The following is a 20,635-nucleotide window of genomic DNA, read 5'->3' on the forward strand; positions in this document are numbered from 1 at the left end:
AGAGAAGACAACAGTTTACAGTCAAAGGATTACTTTGAAACTGCTTTGAAGTCCCCAAAGCAGGCAAGTCATTTGGTAAGCAGTTACTTCTAAACCCAGGGCACAATCATGTCATGTAGTAACTTCAGTGATTCACACCAAGAGAGAGCAGCAGCCAGCACTCATAAAGCAGTCTGGAAACAGCTGAGTGTATCCAACAACAAAGCCGTAGTCCCTGAACACAAAGATTGCACACCTTCAGCTCTTCCATTACCTACAGTCCCAGCTTGTGGTGCAAGTGCCTGCTCTACCTTATGGACAGAATTTCTTTGATGGGTCATTTAAATCTGAAGGAAGACGAGCACAGCTGCTTGGAGTCAGCTGCAGCAAGTTAAATCAACAGCTTCTCAGCAGTTCTGCACCAAACGTGCTTCCTCGCCATGAAACAACACAGCCAACCTAAGGAAGATTTCTTCACCTCTGAAAACTACCTGAGATTTTCATCCAACTCCTCCTCCTCTAAAATTCTGATCCACCCACTACTGCTAGTAAATGAAGTTTTCATTTAAACACTCAGATTGAAGTTTATTCATAGACAGCTTAAGTTCCACCTGCATATTAAAAACAAACAGATTAGAAGTAAATGTTTTATTCTTCCAACTAAATTCCAGTACTACAAGGGCAGTAAAACAATGATACACTGAAAAATTGCAGCAATAAACATTTGTTAAAGACTGATAGAATAAATAAAAACTACAAAAATGAGAAATCATATAAACCCATTCTTAACCCCCAAAAAAGTCATGGAATACAGAAATGCCCTCCTTCACTATTTCACAGGCAGTACTGTGGGCTATTTGCTTAAAATTGTCCTGGGATTACATTCTAATTTAACTGTGATTACAGCTTTGTTGTAGTGCACAGTTATGAAAACCACACTAACTTCAGTCAGAAGTGTCATTCTACATTTTTATTTACACAACCAGTGAAGGGCAACTTCTAGAACACCAGCTTTAATCCTTTACTTTTTCAAACTTATTAACATAAGAAGCCAAATTGTAATGATACAGCAAATGAGGCCACTGGTATTATTACAGGTAGCAAAGGTCCACATCCAGGTGGTACTGACATCAGGGAGCACTCCAAAACCAGTTGCTGCATAAGAGTGGTTGCCACTGACAAAAGCTTGAAATAACCTGTGTTCACAGGGGGAAAAAAATATGGCATTGCTGCAAGTCTTTACTGGGACAGCTTGCAACAATAAAACAGGGTGTATAGGGCAGCCCACATATGCAGAAAGTGTGATTCATGAAACATCTGGAAAGAGAGAAACAACAAGGGAAAAAACAGTTAATGACCAAATGCTAACTCTATCACAAACCTGCTACAGAAATACCAAAACCTGCTTCAAAATGAACCCCAGCATATTGTGGGAGACATCAATGCATGCTTTCAACAAAAGCTGCCTTTTGCTCACATCTGCCTTTCAGCCTCACTCTTCCACATATTACCTTTGGAAAGTGTTTTAACCAGGGGCCTGGCTGAAGCCCAGGAACAAACAATGGCCATTTAAATTATTGAATGCTGGTTGACTTGGTGCTGCCCTAGGCATCAGAAGAGAGAGATACTCACAACTGGCAGGCTGTTCTCCATATCGTCGCATGATCTGATCATGCGTGAACTTCACAAACGCGTCGTATTGTTCTGCAAGCAGGAAGCATGACAAGGGTGAGTATGGTTAAGTTTAACTCAAGTCCAAGAAAAATACTCAAGACTACTTTCTTTATGCATACAAATCATGTCAGTTAAAACACACATCCACTAACAGTAGGTCTGACTTTACACAGTTCAGAGTTGCCATTCCCATTTCATTCGCAAGAACAAGACTGCAGCACATGCCTCCTCTAATTAAAGTACTTTCCTTTACAAGCTTCTGCCATGGGAAAGACAGCAGCATGCTCAACAGGAATTATGCTGCATAGAGACTTCAGCATACCTAGCACCTGCCAAGCATCAGACACTGTCTGTTGAAGTAATCAATGTGCCCATTTAACAGCTCCATAATGGAAGCGGAGTAGTTAAGCAACCCACATTAAGGTCAGTGTTAGGGCTGGAAACCAATCTAGGCTCCTAACGTTACCAGATGTAAGAAAATTAATCTAATGAAATGGAAAGAGAAGTGAAGGAAGGGGATTTGCTAGTTGGAACTTTTTGGTGACCACCAGAGAAACAAAAGCAAACAACAAACTGAAAGGATGAAATGCTAAGTGACTAACACTTGACTAACTCCAAAAGCAGTCCCCAAGAGGAGACTGCGGACTTCATGGAAACAGCTACTGTGTAATCTGAAATGAAATTTAGATACTGAACACAGTCATCTGGCTTTGAACTAAGCATTGGTATTTCCCAGAAAGATTATTCCTTCTATACACACATACATACAGAGATACATTCACAATACTTTATTCAGTTTTAATACTGCACTCATCAGCAGGATTATCACCTTTCAGCATTAGGAAATTGAACAAGGAGAGTAATATCTACCAGATTCCGCTCCTCTCCATTCCCCTTCCTCCCTTGTGGAAAAATACATGTGCAGCAATGTGGGGTGTTCTGAGAAAAGGGCAAGGTCAAAGAAGGCAATCTTCAACCAAAAATGCAGTTAGATTTGTAGTGGTTCCTAGTCCCACAGGTTTGCCCCATTAAAGTCCCCATCCTCTTGCATGGATGAGCTTGCTTCACCTTTGAAGTAAACAGGGTATCAGTAATCAGCAAGTAGTGCAGCAGCAGCCCAAAGTATGGACCTGACCCAAAGATCTAAGGACATTCATCCCTTACTGAAGGGGCCCAGGGTCACAGCAGCCAGCTCCCCTCTGCCCACAAGCAGGACCTCTGTTTCACCGCAGGTCTGACTGTCGGCTTTTCAGCAGCCGTGCGAGGATCTTAGCCAAACAACAAAACAACAATGAGGAGATTGAAGGATCTGGTGCCCAGAAACCATTTCCAAAAATAACAGCAACCAGAGCTTTTCCTAAAACTATGTATTAAAGGCTGAAAGCCAACTTGCAAGCTTTCTTCTTTAAGTTAGCATGCACAGCTGCTTTGCAACATCATCATTGTTAAAACTGGCTTTGGGAATTGAAAGAATCCACAGTTACCAAGAGCCACCTACTGTGAGCTCTGAAAATCTAGGTGCGTGCTTGTAAGGATACTTACACCACTGGCATCCCATGTTATGTATGTTCTAACTATCTATCTTAGGTCAAAAGGCAGCTAAATGAAATGAATGTAAGTACAACTACAATACAATTTGACCTCTGGTATAAAAAGCTGTTTTTCACAAACAGATTCTAGAAAACCTTTCAGGAGAAAGTTTTACTTAACCTCTTACACTCCTTCCATGGTTTTAAAACCTGCAAAGGATCTTGCAGGAAAGACACCTACTCAACAAAGAGCATGGGAGAAGAAAGAGACAGTCATCTGGCTAACTACCTACACGAAACCCATGACTCAGAAAGGACCAAGGAAAGTATCCGAGAGACACACATTAAGTCACTTTACAAAGCTCTTCAACTGAGATGTGCTGCAGAATTTCCAGTCACACTTCCATTGACTTCGCTAGTTTGTGAGAACGAGGATCGCCTCACTGCAAGAAGTTTAGGAAAGGATAAAGTCACTCTGTCAGCAGAAAGACCTAACTCTAGCTCTAAGGAATTTCCAAATTCTTTTGACAGTCTCCAAATTCCCAAATAATGCTGAAAATATACTGGCTTGATGCAGTAACATGATCTTTCTAACAGCTCTTCTGGTGACCACCATCGTAAGAACAAGTAAATCTACCTCCTCTCACCATGAACCACAACCCCGCAAAGAGAAACCCATCCCCTCCATTCCCAAACCAGAAAAATGCCCCCTTTAGCATGACAAAGCACATGTGAGGAGCGTGCCAGAGGGGCTGCTGTTTGTGAAGAACTACACTCAAAGTGTCTGGAACAAATGGAAACTCTCCTGGTCTTCAAATGCTTATTATGATCACTGCTAACTGAAATTCATTTAGGAGAATGCAAGAAATTCTCCAATTCCTAACAGACATCAACTAGAAGGAAAAAAGCTTGACAGAGCTCTAACCATCAGCCTGAAGCACATTAAAAAAAACCCCAACACATAGAAATGGAGCATGAGGCCCAAAGCGACAGAAGTACTTAGGACTCTATCTATAGTTTCAAACAGATTTCAGAGGGTCTTGGAACTTCAGTCAGCCATTTCTTACACAGCAATGGCAGATCAGGAACCACAGGATATGAACAGAGGCTCAGGTGCAGAGACAATACTGTCAAGGCAGCCCCCAAGCCTGACACAGGTCTACTGATTTTCTGCATGGCATATCTGACAAAAGGTTTTCTTCCCACACCTGAAGAGATCTGAAAACTTTCATTTTTGTGTTTTCAGGTGGGATGCAGAACAGCTATGGTTATTCAAGAGCAGGTTTGCTGCCAAAGAACGCACTCAGATGTTCATTATCATCACACTAAGTACCAGACAATGAATCATACTGTGAAGGCATCTACCTCTGAACACAAGAAAATTTAGGTGCTCAAATGCTAGCAAGATGTTTATAAGTAGAGGACTTCAACTACAGAAAGGCCCTATTTCCAATGCTGACATTAACATGATCTTTACAGAAAGGTAAGCTGGAAACAGGCACCAAAGATATGAGCTGAATGGTGTGAAATACAATTCAACACAGAGCATTAGAAATGCAGCTGAACTACTGATGCTCAGGCTCATAGAAACCACCACTGGCAGCAGCGTAATGGTAAGCACTGGAAGAGAAAGGGAAATCTTAGGTACTGTCATCTTGCCAAATTCCAGAAAAAGGAAGTCAGTTTCCAAGCAGGGAAGAAAAAAATAGAAGTCCTTCACAAAGAGCTCTTAAGCCAGTAGAATAGAAAGTCTTTCTGGGCAGAAAGAAGAAGAAGAAAAAAAAAGATAAATGAGGAGGAAATGATCAATTTGGACATTGCACCACGAGAAAGTTCTATCTGAAATAAAACCACTGTTTCTGTTGGTTACTAATATGCAGGAGTCATAGCTTCTATCCAAGGCAGCACAGGGAGGAGAGGGAAAAAGGAACGAAAAACCAAACCCACACCACGATCAAAGAGAGTACACATTATTTTGTCTGTCCTATGTTTGATCTCATTCCTTAATCAGATTACTTGTGGGGGGGAAGCAAAGTAACACAAAAATGAGGAGAGGAAAAAAAAAGCTTTCAAATTCATCCTGACCCATTTTGAACTACAATATACCTGCAAGTTTTGTGGTCAAAATTTCTTCATACTCTTCACGGATTTTCTCTTCACGTTCTTTCAGCAAACGTTCACAGATCATTCCAACTTGTCTGAGAGTAAACAGGGGCTGTTCTTTTTTCAATGGTGATGATGCTGCAGATGAAGTACCTAAGATTAAATGTTTGGGCATATCAGGTCAGATTTACAAGTAGTTCAGAGCCACTTTTATAGGCAGTTTTCTCCACAGCATCTACGTTAAAGGAATGCAGGCAGGAATTTAGAACACACTTGGAGAAGTCTTTCCCTGCCATCTGAACACTTCTAATTACTATTCAAGTAAAAATCAAAACACTCGGAAGAAAGGTATCTGCAACAGACCAATTGGCATGGGTATCAAAACACCAAGAGCATTACACAGACGCTGTGGACACCATTTACAGGGCAGTTGCCATTTACAAATTTAAGCTTCTATTTCATGTTAAAATTACAGTACAGTTGTGCAAAGACAGCTGCTTTGCACAAGCCTATTACAATATCAATGGCAGCGGACGCAGGATGGTCTCTAGAAAACAATGCAAGCTTTGTGGTCCACTGACTCTTGAAAGGAGAAGCTACAATCTTCCAGACCAATGCTAATACTGCCAAAAAAAGCAACTGGTGAGCGAGTGTGAGGGTAAAACACCAGATAACTGGGGGAAAAAAGAAGTTGCTCAAACAGAGCCTAACCATGTATCAGAATTACACAGAATTGATTGTTAAAAAAAAAGGGCAAGAGCAGCTGGTAAGGTGGTGACATAAACCACCAAGTAACTGGAGAAAATGTGTGCAAACAGAGTCTAAAAATACACTAGAGAGTTACACAGAATTTTCTGGGTACCTGGCAAAGCTGGTCCAGTGAGGAGAAATGCATGTGGCTGTGCATCAGTAGAACAACAAGGATCTGTCTGTTGAAAGGTATTTTCTAAGTGTCTCCTCTTCTGCATGCGTTTGTACTCCTGTTTTATGTTGTACAGAATTTGTTCTGAAAGAAAAGCAATTAAAAAATAAGCCTCAAGTAATTACATTTCAGCATTTCACTTCCAAACACCAAAGACTGTAGATAACTGACAGATTATAAAAGCTAGACTCTTAAAACGTGGCCTGAAAAGACCACTTTGTTTTACCCGAGATACAATGAAACTAACTGCAAGAAAGGTAACCCCAGACTGTTTTCACCAGAACAGCAGGGAAACAATGTTGGTAGTTAAGGTCATGGATTAGTACCAGAGTACTGCTAACAAAAGTGAACAGCATAAAGTTAAAATTCAGGAACTACACAATATACATGGAGAAAAATAAGGCTATAGAACTTCTACTGGTATCCAGTCTTCCCTCCACAGGAGATCTTCCTTTACAATCATCATACTTCCCTAGATAGTAGTTATCATTCATACAGTTAAGGCTAAAAAACATGTACATGAACTACTATTCCTCTCTGTAAAGTTACTGCCATACAGGCAGCAGTAATAAGGAAAACAATTTAGAAATAAAAGAAACTACTGCTTAAAAATCTCAAAGAATTGGAAACCCAATAGATAAAATCCAAAAGGTTGAAGTCTTTCACAACATTTTGGACAGCCTCTGATCTTTCTAAAAACACATACATGGGATGGATCAACAGTCACTCACAAAGGAGGATGGCAATATGTAATTCAGCATTTGGTTCCACTAAATAAAACACACCAAGTACTTTCAGTAATCTCAAAGTAACAAGGAAAAAGGTAATCTTGGCAATAGAATTACCAATCCCGATTGCCTTTTTCCTGAAATTCCATGCACTCAAGATCTCTCAGGTGCCTCAGTGCTCTAACTGCACATCCTTTGGAAATATTATAGCATAAAGAAAAACACCAAACCATTTTCGAGGGGTTGGGTTGGTTTTTTTACAGGAGACTTTTGCAGAAAGATACTTCCAAAGATGTTTGATGAGAATTTCTGCTTTCAAATGCATTTTAAAAACACTCCCTACAGCATCAGCTTCCACCAACCCACTGACACTTCTAGACTTTTGGCAAAGACAGCTTTCCAAACCGGGTACGCACAAATCCGTGTGACCGTGTCTGAGCTGCAAAGGGCACCTCACTCAATACCTTCCTCCATCTGTTTGGCATTCTGCCAATACAGTAACACCATGAAAACCTCTCAACCAGTGTTCAGGTTTGCAAACAGCATGCTATTGAGGTTCCACGTTTGAGCATTTTCTAGTAAGCAATCATGTGAACAAGTAACTTCAGCCACCAGCTTATTCAGTCAATGACTGAAGCCTATCTTAGACCATGCAACAGCAAACATCTGCCAGTTCCTTGTTCAGAAGTTTAACTATTGTGCTGGTTCTTCAACTCCATAGGTCAGTCCAGGGGCTTCCGGCTTGTAAGAGAGGAAATGATTTCCAGTCAACAGAAACACCAGCCTTTCCAGCAAAGGAGCTTATTGTTTGCACTTTATCCATTGATTAAGGCCTTGCAGTTTATACATTTTCAGTCCTGTGCCTACAGTGCTTCTACAGTTTCCAGCCTCTGTAAAGGGAGGACCAGTAACTCAGTTCAAAGCAACAGCGAATGCAGAAGATGTAATAAAGAAGCACTTTAAAGAAATTAAGAGAAGGAAGGAAGCAAGTGAGTAAAAAAGCACTGAAGAATGGCCAGAGGATTCAAGCATTTTGTGCGTGGTGCAGAAATACATACATCAGGTTAAACCAAGATGCAGCCAGACTTCCAAAATTACAGAATCCCATGTGGAATCTGTCACATGCATCAGTCAGACAATGACCCTGAAACATTTTTACTCAACAGCATTATGATGGCAGAACAGTAGCTTTCCTCAGAACCAAGCTGTCCTAGCTGAAGAGGTACTGAATAATTTTGAGTGGTAAGCAAATCAGTTCATAAGATAACATCTACCCTAAAGCATGCCTACACTATGAGAAACGTGACTACAAACATCCACTCTGTATTTACATTCACTAAGAATGTAACAGACCACGTGCATCCTTCGCTACCACTACTTAGCCTTCAGCATACTTTCCAAATTCCATATGAACTGCAACATGAGCCAAATTTCAGGTGTAATAGCCTTGGAGAAAATCTTCTCTACAGTTCTCCTTTATGCTTTTTGCAGAGATGTTCTCAAACTATATTAACCAACCAAACAAAAACCCTAAGACAAACCAAAGAGACTCTAGTCAATAGGTAAACCTGCAAGAGCCAGGTCTCCTTCAGCCCTAATGACTCCTGCAAATTAAATAAGGAGTAAAATGTTAAAATAGCAGCCAGAAGAGGAGCAAAAGCAACATGAGGTGGAAGGTGGTAGGGATGACAACAGTGATGGACAGATGAGGAGACAACAGACAGGTAAGGAAGACAGCAAGGGAAGGTGGAAAAATCAGATAGTGAATTTGGGGGAACAGTAACAACTGTGATAAAAAAAAAATACGATCTGTGCTTCAAGGACTACTCCAAATTATGCTGAATTGTGGACACAAGTCTCAACTGATACTAATTTTGTCTGCTTCTAATTTGGCAACACTTTTTAACTTGCTATCTTCAAATCCTGCTCTGAAAAGACAAAAATCAGGGAAGGCCACGGATGGATACGCTGGGAGATCGCTGTCCTGACAAAACCACTAGGACAGTTTGCATCACTGTGACTTCAGGTAAAGGGATAAACCAAAGTAAAGTGGAATGGAGGAAGGAAGTATCTAAACATTACAATGCACTGTCTACACTGCAAACAGCTGCCAGGAGGAAAAACAAAAATCAAGTCCTGGCTGAACACTTATTGAGCATGTATGTAACTTAGTTTGGTAAACAGGGATCCTCTATTTAGGCTGACTTGAGAGATTTAAGGCCCTACTACTCAGCACAAAGAACTGGACTACAAGCTCCACCCAGTAAGGCAGGATGACTGAGAACAGCTCACCTCATACCTCTTGATTCCTACCATTTGTAAAATGGAGATTAATAGCCAAGAAACACAAGTAGCACTGAACTGTTCAGTAACTTTTCACAGGCTTCAAATTAAGCAGACAGATTTTTGCAGCAGCAAAGATCAAGCAGGCATTTTTATAAACATACAGCAACATAAAAATCTTTGGCTTGAAACTACTTCACTGTGAACTGAAATGTGAATTTATATTAGCTTTAAAGTTCATTTAAATTAACTGAAAATCTGAATGTAAAATTGGACTATTTCATCTTTTTAAATTAAAATCCAGGAGAGCAAGAAAAGTTGTTTAAAAGCACAAAGTTACTTCTGGCATTTACAGTTTTGTTGAATAAATCCACAAAAATGTGTTTAATGAAGAGATTCTGTTCAAAACAGTTGTTACGGCAGCTCAGCACTTGAAAGAAGTCACGAAATATTAAAGCAGTGTAAACCAGACAACTTTTGAACACCACCTATACATCAGGCTGTAAAGCCATTTTAACATCTGTCTCGATTAAACAAAGCTTAGCCTTAGCAGAACTCCTTCTCCAACCTAGGTTTGCTTCCAGAAAACCTTCTTGCCTTTTTAAGTTCGGTTTCTTAACCTCCTTTACTTTCATATTACCTCTGACTATTCTCTCTGCAGCTGACACCAAATTAAAATGTGCATCTGATCAGTGTCAAACACGGGTCAGATTTTATGTGTTCCTCAATGTGGAGGCCCAAATTACCTTTTTCAATAAGGATATGCATTTTAATTAACAAATTATATATAGAAAATTAGAATCTGAAAGTAAATTTTCTTAATGAGCACAATCTAAGTGAGCTGTTCTAAAGCTGTAAAACTGAACTAAGCACTTCTATCATATATATATATATTTGAGAAGTCACTAAGTATTTCAAATATAGACTTTATCTTATAGATGCTTCAGTTCAAATCAGGTACTGCATGCCAGGCAATTTCATTTGAGATGACAAATGTATTTAATATGATCACACATGCACCACTGTGGCCGATCCTCAGCTTCTTTTTAATTTCGCTTTGTCCCCAGTGCTCAGTGTTTCCTACTAGAGGTAGCTCTAAAAGCAGAGAGCTAGCTAATGGGAAACAACAGCCCAAGAAGCTGAAAGTGAGAATTAGACTTGGTGAATATGGGGTAGCAGCAAGAAAAAGCCACACAGCTAACATGATGCAATGAATTAATAGCTCATTAATAGCATTTCAAAGTTCAATCCATGACACTATGAATCCCAGACAGTTATGCAAGGTATCTCACACATCCCCTTCTCCTCCTTCAGGTTCAAGGCTCAGATAAAGAATGACAAAAAAGAAAATATGCTAGCCTCACCATGACCACTAAAGGCACAGGAGATTCGGTCATCTGAGTATCTACCCAGGGCAGTGGTGGAGTCACCATCACTGGAGGTGTTTAGGAAGTGACTGGATGGGGCACTTGGTGCCATGGTTTAGTTGATTAGATGGTGCTGGATGATAGGTTGGACTCGATGATCTCAAAGGTCTTTTCCAACCTGGTTAATTCTATTCTATCATGAAATGCACAGATAGGTGTGTTTTTTAATCTAGAGCTCTGTGTACTAAGGACAAGAAGCTGAGTGTACAGGTTTGTGAAACACTGCATTAAGACGGAGGAAAGTATTCACAGCAGTCTTCCTTCAAAATATGAGATATGACTTGAGGACCGAGATTAAGTTTCAGCTGCTTTCACATCCAATGAAGAGAGCATGATGAAATATGAAGGGGGCAAATCAGAATTCAAGTTTGGGATCTTTAATATGATTTGTCATACTAATGGATTACCAAGCCATTCATTTCCAAGGAGTGATGCCTTCTTGCTTCCTTTAATTCATGATAAAAAGGCAAGTTATTCTTTTCCGAAGTTCTGTCATCTAATAACTTCATCCTGACCTGTAATTAACTAGACATGGTGTACAAGGTGAAGAGCAGTTCATTTGAAAAGGTAACAAGGCAAACAATTATTTTCTCCATTTTAATAACCACTTATCAGCTAGGAAGGTGCTGATTGTTCCCCTGAAAAATGGTTTTGGTTTTTTTTTTGGCTTGTAAGCTAACAATCATCTCCATTCCTGGCTTCTCTCATTTAGCTGAAGGAAACTTTAGCAAAACACATAGGTAGGTGCCTCGTAGCTGAAATCAGCATAGCAGTTTTCCTGGCCTGAAATGGAACCTAAAGCTCAAGTTTCAGTTTGCAATGTCACCATATGCATTCCAATCTGAACCATGGCCGAGATTTCTTCTAAGTGAACCAACCAAATGCCACCCTAATGCCAAATGCATTCACAGTCAGGGATTTCAGCTCTGGTTGCACATTTGCATTAGGCCATCACCCTTATTCAACATCCAGCTGACACTTTCACATTCCTAGTTTTGGTCTCCCCAACAGACTACTAATGTACAATGTTAATCTTAAGAAGCCAGCTTCACCCAGGAGCAGTGCTGCAGCAGAGTAATGGGTAACAGTATTCTTCACTTCTTCTATCTACTTAAGCAGGGAATCCACTGGCACAGGAAAACATTAAAATGATCCAGATATTCCTCTTACTGTCTTGCTTTGATGACAGATATTGAATCAAAGAATCACTAAAGTTGGAAGAGACCCTACCCTCTAAGATCATCAACTCAACGCCACCGTGCCCACTTAACCATGTCCCGAAGTGCCATGTCTACACATTTTTGAACACCTCCAGGGATGGCAGGGTGGCAATTCCACCACTACCCTGGGCAGCCTGTTCCAATGCCTGACCACTCTTCCAGTAAGAATTTCTTCCTAATATCTAATCTAAACCTCCCCTGGCGTAACATCAATCACTCCAGCCTCATTTCTTGACTGGACAGAGTCCGTTAGACTGCAGTAACAGAATGTATACTTTTGGAAACCATACTCACCTCAGAGAAGTACGCCCTAAGCCAGAGAGAACACTGATAATGGGTACATGCTGACACTTCACAGCCAGTGTTTATAGCTAAAAAACTGACAGAAGCAGCTTCTAATGGACTCTGTGGCACAGAGCTGGCCACCTCAAGAGATTCAATTACTCAAAGTCTCAGTCTGATGAAAGTTCTGGTTCTCCCACAAGTCATGAAAACACAGTTCTCCTGATGAGGATATTGAGGAATGAAAATTAAATCAAGCAAAGCAAAATGTATTAGATACAGCAATTAGATCTTCCTCTTTGCATAAAAGAAGTCACACTGCATTTATCAGACTTGCCTCCAAAACAAAAAACTGCTTCAACATTTTATGGCATCTACCACTGAGGGTGTTTAATGTTTATAGTCACCACAGGCATCTATATAGAAATTTCTCATATAAATTAAATTATCAAGTCCAGATGCCACCATTATGTGTTTTATGTGCCTTTTCCTTTTTTTCCCCTTTAAGGGGTGGGAATGTTTTGGTTTTTAAAATCCTAATGATTTCTGCAATATTGCAGCACAATGAGACTCTTGGCATTTGGCCAAGATAATTTAGCAGTAAATACACATGTGAATAAATGTTAACAAAACAGAAATTAAGCAGAAAGTGATGCAGCACTATTACTATGTCACATTCCAAAGCTTCTTGATCTGTTCATTTAAAAGCCAAATGTACTTGGACCAAGTTTCAGATGGAAGTTTGCTCAAGATGGCAACTGAAAGGTCATAGAAGGACAGCCTACAGGGAGACTTAACAGTTCTTCCTACTCCAAAAGGTCAAAGTAATTTTTTTTCCATTAACTTTGGATATTTGTGTTAATCAGATCCATTTCCCTCCCTGACTGTTCTGACAGAAAAAGGTACATACTAAAGACAAATTTATCTACCTTTTGTTTGTAAGGAGTCTCTCAAAACCAACTCCATTTGCCATATCATTGCCACTAGAGCACCAAACACCAACTATGCACACCTATTACTAAATACTACATAAATTCACCAGTTTCCATATTCCATCAATTTTTTTACATTATCTCTGCTTGGACTGCAACCAGTGACCTGAGTTGAAGATCTATTCCCAGTAACTCCACCCACTACAATTTTTGGTTCCCCACACTACTAACTTGCTGGCGAAGAGTTGAGGCAGAGGAATGTTTCAGATGAGAGGAAAAATTGCACATGCAGGTGCAAAATCTTTGTGGATTTTTAAGCTCTTTCAGAAACTGTTTTTAAATACAACATTCTTTTGGAGTCTACAGAACTCTAGCTGAAAGTTAATCTCTGGGTTTGGATGAGGAGTATGGAAGCTTTTCTCCTCAGTAACTAGGTATTATGAATTTGGAGATTTAAATCCCTAAGGTTAACACTATCTCTCCCTTCTCCCCTCTCCCATTTCTTTGAGCTGTACTTCCCACTGGAGAAATATCCAGATGTGCAGGCTTTCTAACACTGACCTGTCTTCGAATTTACCAGTCAATTTACTCATAATTTTGCACAGAATACAACAGTTCATCAGGGTAACACTGCAAATAACAGTTCTAAGACATCCAGCAGAGAACAGAAGAAAAATACTTCTATTGCTTCCTCCTTTCACTCTCCCAAATTCATTTAACAGCACCCTTAAGACTCCAGGGGAAGCTGAACACGTACAATACATTATGCACAGCCATCCAGACTTCCAAGTGTAGCTCTTCAGATCATACAGAACAGTCTCATTTATAGCTAGAACTTACATGTAAGTAAAATTCATCTGCAGCACTCAAACAGAAAACCTCTTAGAGAAGCCACTTTTTCAAGGTTGAACCAGGCAGATGTGTTCTGCACTGCTTATAGTAAACACATTTTAAAACATTGCTCTGGATGCAAGCAATGGTAACCAAAAAGTAGCAAACACACTCACAGGCTATGCTCAAACCAGTAAGAACCATGCCACAGAAAGCGTAGACAGTAAAGCCACAATTACAGATTGGCTGCCAAGTTCATTGAGAAACTGGAAGTGACCTAACAGCTGCTCAAATAACCACAAAATATTAAAACACTCTTGTGAGAGATAAATTTCATCTTGAGCAAACCTACCCTCACTCAAACAGACATATATTTATTTCTCTATGACCACTCTACAAACCCAGCTGCTTTCTCATCTGACTGTCACTCCATAGTCTTAGTTCTCAGCACCCCTTCAATCAACCTATACTCTGCTTCCAGATAATTTGTTTTTCAAACGATTAAACATGTGGTAAGAAGTTCTTGTGTTGCTGTAGTCTCCACTGGGTGAAGTTAAACACTATCAAGGAGAGGGTGTCAGAAAGAAGAAAAACGCTTAAGCATGAACTGAAAGTATCAGCATCAGGTTTTATATTCAGAGCTCTGATTTCATATGGCCATTCATACTCATTAAATAGAACTGAAGGAGACACTTATTAAAGTGTTGGAAGCCTAAGTATTACAGTAACATGCTGAGAAAATCATAAGTGAAATCAATTTAATTCTGGCCATTGTTACTAAATTTCCCAATATAAAAAGTGAACAAAACAAGTGACTGAGTTTGGAACACCTTTAAAAGCAGACTGGAATTCTTTTCACCCAGAGCAAGATTTCTCTGACCCAAATGTAGACAGCTGCCCTCAGAAATGGCTGTGTAAATTCATTTTACAATCAATGGGGGGGGTGGGGGGGAAATACATCTTTCTACAGCACTCTTCATCTCATCCTAAGTCAGAGGTCTAGAATAAACCATCTGCTTCTTCTATTAAGAAACCCACAAATTATTAGGTCATACATGCATTTACAAAATTAGATGAGATGAATCCCATAGAATCTTCCAAGTCGCCTCTTCAAAACTGCAAGCTCTGGTTTTGTTTGCTGAAGGTCAAAATGAAATACATCATAATACCCCTAAATTCAACTGCAAGTAAAAACTAAGCAAACTGTTTAAGTCACATTTGTACTAGTGCAGCATAAAGATTAATTTTTTTTTCTTGTGGCAGAAACCACAGAGGGAGCTTTTAAGCACAATCCATGTGAATGTGCACGGTTTATAAATGCTTCAAGTTTTGCTCAGGAGCATTCAAGGGCTGCAAAAGACATTTTGATTTGCTGTCCTTCGCTTCATATTATACAAATGACTTGCATAAAATATACTCTCTTCATAACAGAAGCAGCATTTCAAACGATTACCACTTGCACCTCTGCTTTTCTCAGGAGACGATGAGGTTTCTATTTGCTCAACTTCAGCAGGGGTTTTTCTGTTTGGTTTGGGGTTTTGTTTGCTTGTTTGTTTAGTCTAAGACCTTCAGAATCATTAAGCTCGGATTTTAATTATTACCTCGGATATGCATGCAGGTTCTCTGCTGAAAGTTGCATTGATTTGTCCCCTTTCAGTTATACATATTTACTGTTCAGATAATACCCATATTGAATATTCATAACCTAAGATCTCCAAATCCCAAAGAAACAAGCCAATCGAAATCCTTGCAAGGAAATAACACTTATCTTATAAAAAGAATCGAATTAATTCTGGTTTTAAAATACTGTCTCAAAGTATATGTATGTACTGCCTCACTGTACCAGGGAGTGCCATCCATCACAACGCTCATCCCAGACCGCTGACTCATTCCAGATCTTTTCCTAGAGGTTGAAAAAAAAAATCAAGGCACTAATGCCAACTTTAAGTACTTTGTATGCTCTCTGCAGATTTCCTCCATAGCATTTTGAAAAATTGTTTTATTAAAACCTGCAAAAACGTATTCTGTTGTACAGTTTTCAGAACTAAGAACATCGAAAGAAGACACTGTCCTACATGGGGCAGATGGCAATTTGAAAACACGTTCAAACTTAATGCTTAGTAATACTAGCAGTAATCCAGGGTCAACTCCTGTACAAAAGCGAGCACCGAACGCGAAGAGCAGGGGGGATTCAGCTGCAGCAACTGCAGAGGGCTTTTTTTCCTGCACACAAAGGACACAGATCCATACCTCGGCGCTACAGCCACTCATGGCTGCGAGCTTAACCGTTCTTAAGTGCTTTACTGGAAGCTACCCACTAGACGAACCGTAGCAAGGGCCAATCAATCCTGCACGTCCAGCCAAGATTCATTCCTTCTCTTCCCACTCCCTGGTAAAACGAACTCGGTTGATTTTTTCACTTGACAACAATTACACAAGCAGACCTGGGGCTTTTAGGGCCACCGGCTGACTCATCTCTCACACGTTAAGATAAGCCCCCGTTGTATATGTAACCTTCAGCTTTAAGAATGCAAAAGGGTTTCTTTCTCGCCCGTTTCCGAGACAAGAAGGCAGACCGATTCCATTTTATCTGCCCTAAAGGCAACTCTCACCCTTGCATACAATCTCTTTCATCGCTCGGTTTTCCTACGAGACTTTAAGGATGCCACAGAATGGGTCATCCGGGACGACGGCACGTATTAAGGGACTAGAAGCGGAATTACCCCTTTGTTTTATCTGCTTTTGCCTTTCCCACTGGCGTTTTGCGGGTGATTGATGACAGGCCGCGCTCCCCGCCCTCCCTCCCGCCTCCCCCTACTCCCGATGTCTGAGCAACCGGAGGAGGTGCCGCCACCTTGGCTCGGGCAACGCTTGACCCGCCGATAATGGCTGCAAAGGATCGATTGGGGGGAGGGGGGAGCACTCAGAGAGAGGTTCCTGGCGCAGGCTGGGAGCCAGCCCCAACCCCATCCCCGCTCCCGCAGGCACCACGGTCACGCATCCCCCCAGCCCTCCCCGCCGCCCCTAGCGTTTCCGCAGCTCGGCTCGCCCCTGCGGCTCTCCTTGCCACACTCAGGCAATCATGGAAGAGAAGAAAAAAAATCCTTCGTGCCCGTTCCCGAAGCGAGGAAAGCCGGCCTCCCCCTTTCCTCGGCACCCGATCAAGTCTCCTTCACTAACGGCCCCCACTTCCTCCACTTGGGTCCCTTTCTCCCGTCTTCCTCCCACCCCCCCCTCCGACCCCTTTCCTATGGCCACCCACCCGCATCGGCTCAAACCGCCCCCCCCTTCCTCCCCGTCTCTCCTCCCCCGCTCCTGCTGCAAACGGCCATTTCTATTGTGTCTCCGCCGCGGCGGTGCCAAGCCGAGCAGGGATCGCCCCGGCCCCCGCCTCTGCCAGCCATAAAGCCCGACAGAAAATGGCTGGAGGGGGACGCCAGACCCACCCAATCCTTCCCAATTCTTCCCCCGCTCCCCCGGTAGCCCTACCAGACCCTTGCCCTACGCACCCGCCGCCGCCCCCCTTCCCACCGAGGGCCCCCCCGTCGCCGCCCCGCACCCCCACCACCGCCACCTGGCTGCCTCCGTCCCGGGGGGCTACAGAGCACGGCGGGGCTGTCTCCCTCACCTGTGGTGAGCCGGGACGACACCTCTCCGAAAGGCGAGGGCTCCATGCGCAGGTATTTCTGCGGAGAAGCGGCGGCGAAGGAGGAGGAGGCGGCGGCCGAGGCCGGGGTTGACAATGGCGCACATCGCCTCCGCTTCGGGGACGCCGGGCTCAGCAGCGGGTCGAAATCCAGAGTCCTTTTCAAAGTGGCGCCGCAAGCCATGGCGCGGGGCGGAAGCTGGACGGAGGAAGGGGGCTCGAAGCGAGGGGCACTGGAGACGCCGGCGCTGGTGGTGGTGGCAGCAGTCGGCCCTGCCCAGAGGCGCCTTCCTCGCTGTCTGGGGCGGGCTGGGGGGGAGGGAAGGGAGGGCGGCAGGGAAAGGAGGGGGCAGCTGCGTCAGGGCCTCCGTCGCCTCCCTGTCGGCCTCTCTCTGGGGAGCGGCCCCGGCCCCCCCCAGCGGCTCCGGCTCGGCCGGCTGGATCCCCGCTCTCGCCGCTCGCCCTGCCTTGGCCGGGCCAATTCCGCCCACAGACGTTGAAGGGGCGAGAGCTGGGCTGAGGGGAGCGGGGCCAGGCCCGGCTACCCGGTCCGGGGCGGCCGATGACGAGCGATGGCGGCAGGGCCCGGGCGGCGGCGGCAGCAGCGCTTCCCTCTGTGAGTCCCACACCAGCAATATGGCGTCAATAACAACGCCGCGGATTCAAAAACCAACCCCCCGCACTGCGCCTGCGTTCCTGGGGCGGTGGCGGGCGCAGAGGCTCAGGGGAATTGTGGTTTCCTCTCCCCAGTCTCGCAGCTCAGCAGCGAGGTGCTCTACGGGACACTGGGACTACACATCCCGTCGTGCCCCGCACCGGCTTCCGGGTTCTGATTTAAATCCCCCCTCGGAGGCTGTGGTGTGGGGCGTGGGTTAAAGGAAGATGTTGTGGAGATGGGGCACCGGTGCCCGCGGGGAGCGGAGGTTCAGGGCTTGGTCCGGGGGGCGACTGCCGGGCGCCCTCAGCGCCCAGGGGGAGCGGCGCAGCGCTGCGCTGCGCGGCCCTGAGGGAGGGGGCGGGGAGTTCTTGTCAGGTCCCGGAGACACAAAGGGGGCGAGAGTCCTGTCGCTTTCGCTAGGCCCCGCGGCCTGGCCGGCTGCGCTTGCAGGCCTCCTGTTACCGCAGGTCCTACAGCGGCTGTGTGTGAAATAAGGGCAAAGTGCGTTTAGTGGCCTCCATGATGAGGGCCGAGCAGGGCGCGTTCAGGAATCGGAGGTACCAAGCGAGTGAAGGTGACAGCTAAGGACCTGGCAGAAAAGGCCTCACAGTGCCGGGAGTCGATCTCGGTGTAACCGAGAGATTTCTTTGCAGTTGTGTAAAGGGCTTTCTTGCTTAAGCAGGGTGGTGTGGGAAGAGCTTTAAAGAAGTAAAGCTGCTAGCAGGAAGAACTGAGCTCTTTCCTGTTCAGCTTCCTAGTTGAAATAGAACTGTGTCACAGTTCACCCCAGTGGAAAAAAACAGGAGGTTGATAAGTCCCCAAGTAACATGTAACCTTTAGTTTTTCTGCATCTAATCCTGCTAACGATGAACATAAGTAAAATATGTCTTTGGAAGTTAAAATGGTGTGGGTTTTGGTTGTCTTGTAAAGTGTAAACTGGTCTTTAATGACATTTAAAAAAAAAAAAAACAAATAAATCTTGCTATCATTTGGAAGCAGGTTTTTGATTTACATACCTGATGTATGACATATATTGTTAATTAAGCCATAACAGCACCCAGGCAGTCTAAACACAGGGCTGATGTATGTGCTGACGGCATGGTTGTACTGCTCTTAGTGTAACTCGGCTCTCGGGTCGTGGGGTGACCTAGAAGAGCCTTTCTGCCCAACAGAAATAGAAGTAGTAATTAAGAATCTGCTTTCTGTGGCAGATAGCTTACGACAATTCTGGAACAATTAGGTGAAATTCACCCTGGTTTTGCCTGACTTGCCTTGGCCTAAAACTAATTACAGAAAATAGCAAAATCACAGTATCACAGTATCACCAAGGTTGGAAGAGACCTCAAAGATTGAGTCCAACCTTTCACCACAGACCTCATGACTAGACCATGGCACCAAGTGCCATGTCCAGTCCCCTCTTGAACACCTTCAGGGACGGTGACTCCACCTGTTGTGAACTTTTCCTCTGTAGAAGTACTTGGAGTGTTTCCTTGGTAAGGATGCTAACAAGCCTCTCCAAAGCTGAGACGAGTTCTGTTCCTCCATAACAAAGCTCAGGAAATGTACTGATGTTATTACAGTGCTATAATTGTCCTACTATTGCTATACAGGTATAACTCCTTCTGTGGACTCTCTTCTTTGGAATAATGATGGTTGGGTTTCCATTCATTTAATTCTTCATTTCCATTACATTTCCCTAAGCAGATAGGTTTTCCTGTGTTAGTGCAACAGTCTTTTAAGTAGTCTTGCCAAGCACTTCACCCAGGAATACTGAGGCAAAGTTGTTCTTGCGGGCTTTGAGCTAAGGAGCCCAGTGTGCCTCTCAGCATGCCTATGACACACTTGTTTAGTTTGGAATGCCCTGTGCCCACACAGAACTGAAACAGCCACTTTGGCCTTCATCTGTGTCCCAGGAAGTGCTTGTGTTTCGATGGAATATTAAAAAAAAAGATATTTTAGAATAGGCAGCACTTCCCCTCTGAACTTAATGTTTGTCCAACTTAACATTTTTAGTATGTATTTTGCGTTCAGCAGCAGAAAAAATTCGGTTACGTTAACTCGTGTGACACCAGATCCTAAGGGCCATTCAGGCACAATTTAAGCCAGTTAAAATCAGTCTGAGGAATCAGGCAAAACTTCATCAAGAAAAGCTACCAGAAAGCAAGCTTTTGCCAGTCCATCCAGCACTATAATTGTAAGCAATTGATTAGAACCACGATTGTCCTAATTAACAGAGTTACTCAGGCTTTATCTGACCTTTAATTCGTTGAGCTAAGCTGATCTAAGTCAAAATAAGAATTCACACGGCCCTTTGCAGCAAATTAAAGGCAGATAAACCAATGCAGCTTTGCATGTAGACAACCCCTAAGGCAGCAAAATGTCCAACAGCAGTGACAAAGTGCTTGATGGTTGTCGGGGAAC

General features: G+C 43.2%; 1 protein-coding gene across 1 annotated transcript; it reads right to left on the minus strand.

Annotated features, from left to right (window-relative positions):
- Nucleotides 1-934: 934 nt before the first annotated feature.
- Nucleotides 935-17,745, minus strand: AKIRIN2 (akirin 2). The gene is made up of 5 exons (XM_054162571.1): nucleotides 17,539-17,745; nucleotides 6,148-6,291; nucleotides 5,289-5,438; nucleotides 1,612-1,683; nucleotides 935-1,296 (listed from the first exon to the last, which is right to left on the minus strand). The coding sequence occupies exons 1-5, from the start codon at nucleotides 17,738-17,740 to the stop codon at nucleotides 1,286-1,288; spliced, it is 579 nt and encodes a 192-aa protein (XP_054018546.1). The 5' UTR covers nucleotides 17,741-17,745; the 3' UTR covers nucleotides 935-1,285.
- Nucleotides 17,746-20,635: the final 2,890 nt, after the last annotated feature.

The sequence above is a fragment of the Dryobates pubescens genome, chromosome 6 (assembly GCF_014839835.1).
Source record: "Dryobates pubescens isolate bDryPub1 chromosome 6, bDryPub1.pri, whole genome shotgun sequence".
NCBI classification, from domain to species: Eukaryota; Metazoa; Chordata; class Aves; order Piciformes; family Picidae; genus Dryobates; species Dryobates pubescens.

Coding starts and splice junctions, on each gene's coding strand:
- AKIRIN2 (XM_054162571.1), bottom strand. CDS start 17,740: ATGGCTTGCGGCGCCACTTTGAAAAGGACTCTGGATTTCGACCCGCTG. Junction 6,292..17,538: donor GTCGTCCCGGCTCACCACAG/GTGAGGGAGACA, acceptor CTTTTCTTTCAG/AACAAATTCTGTACAACATA. Junction 1,684..5,288: donor TTTGACCACAAAACTTGCAG/GTATATTGTAGT, acceptor TCCTGCTTGCAG/AACAATACGACGCGTTTGTG.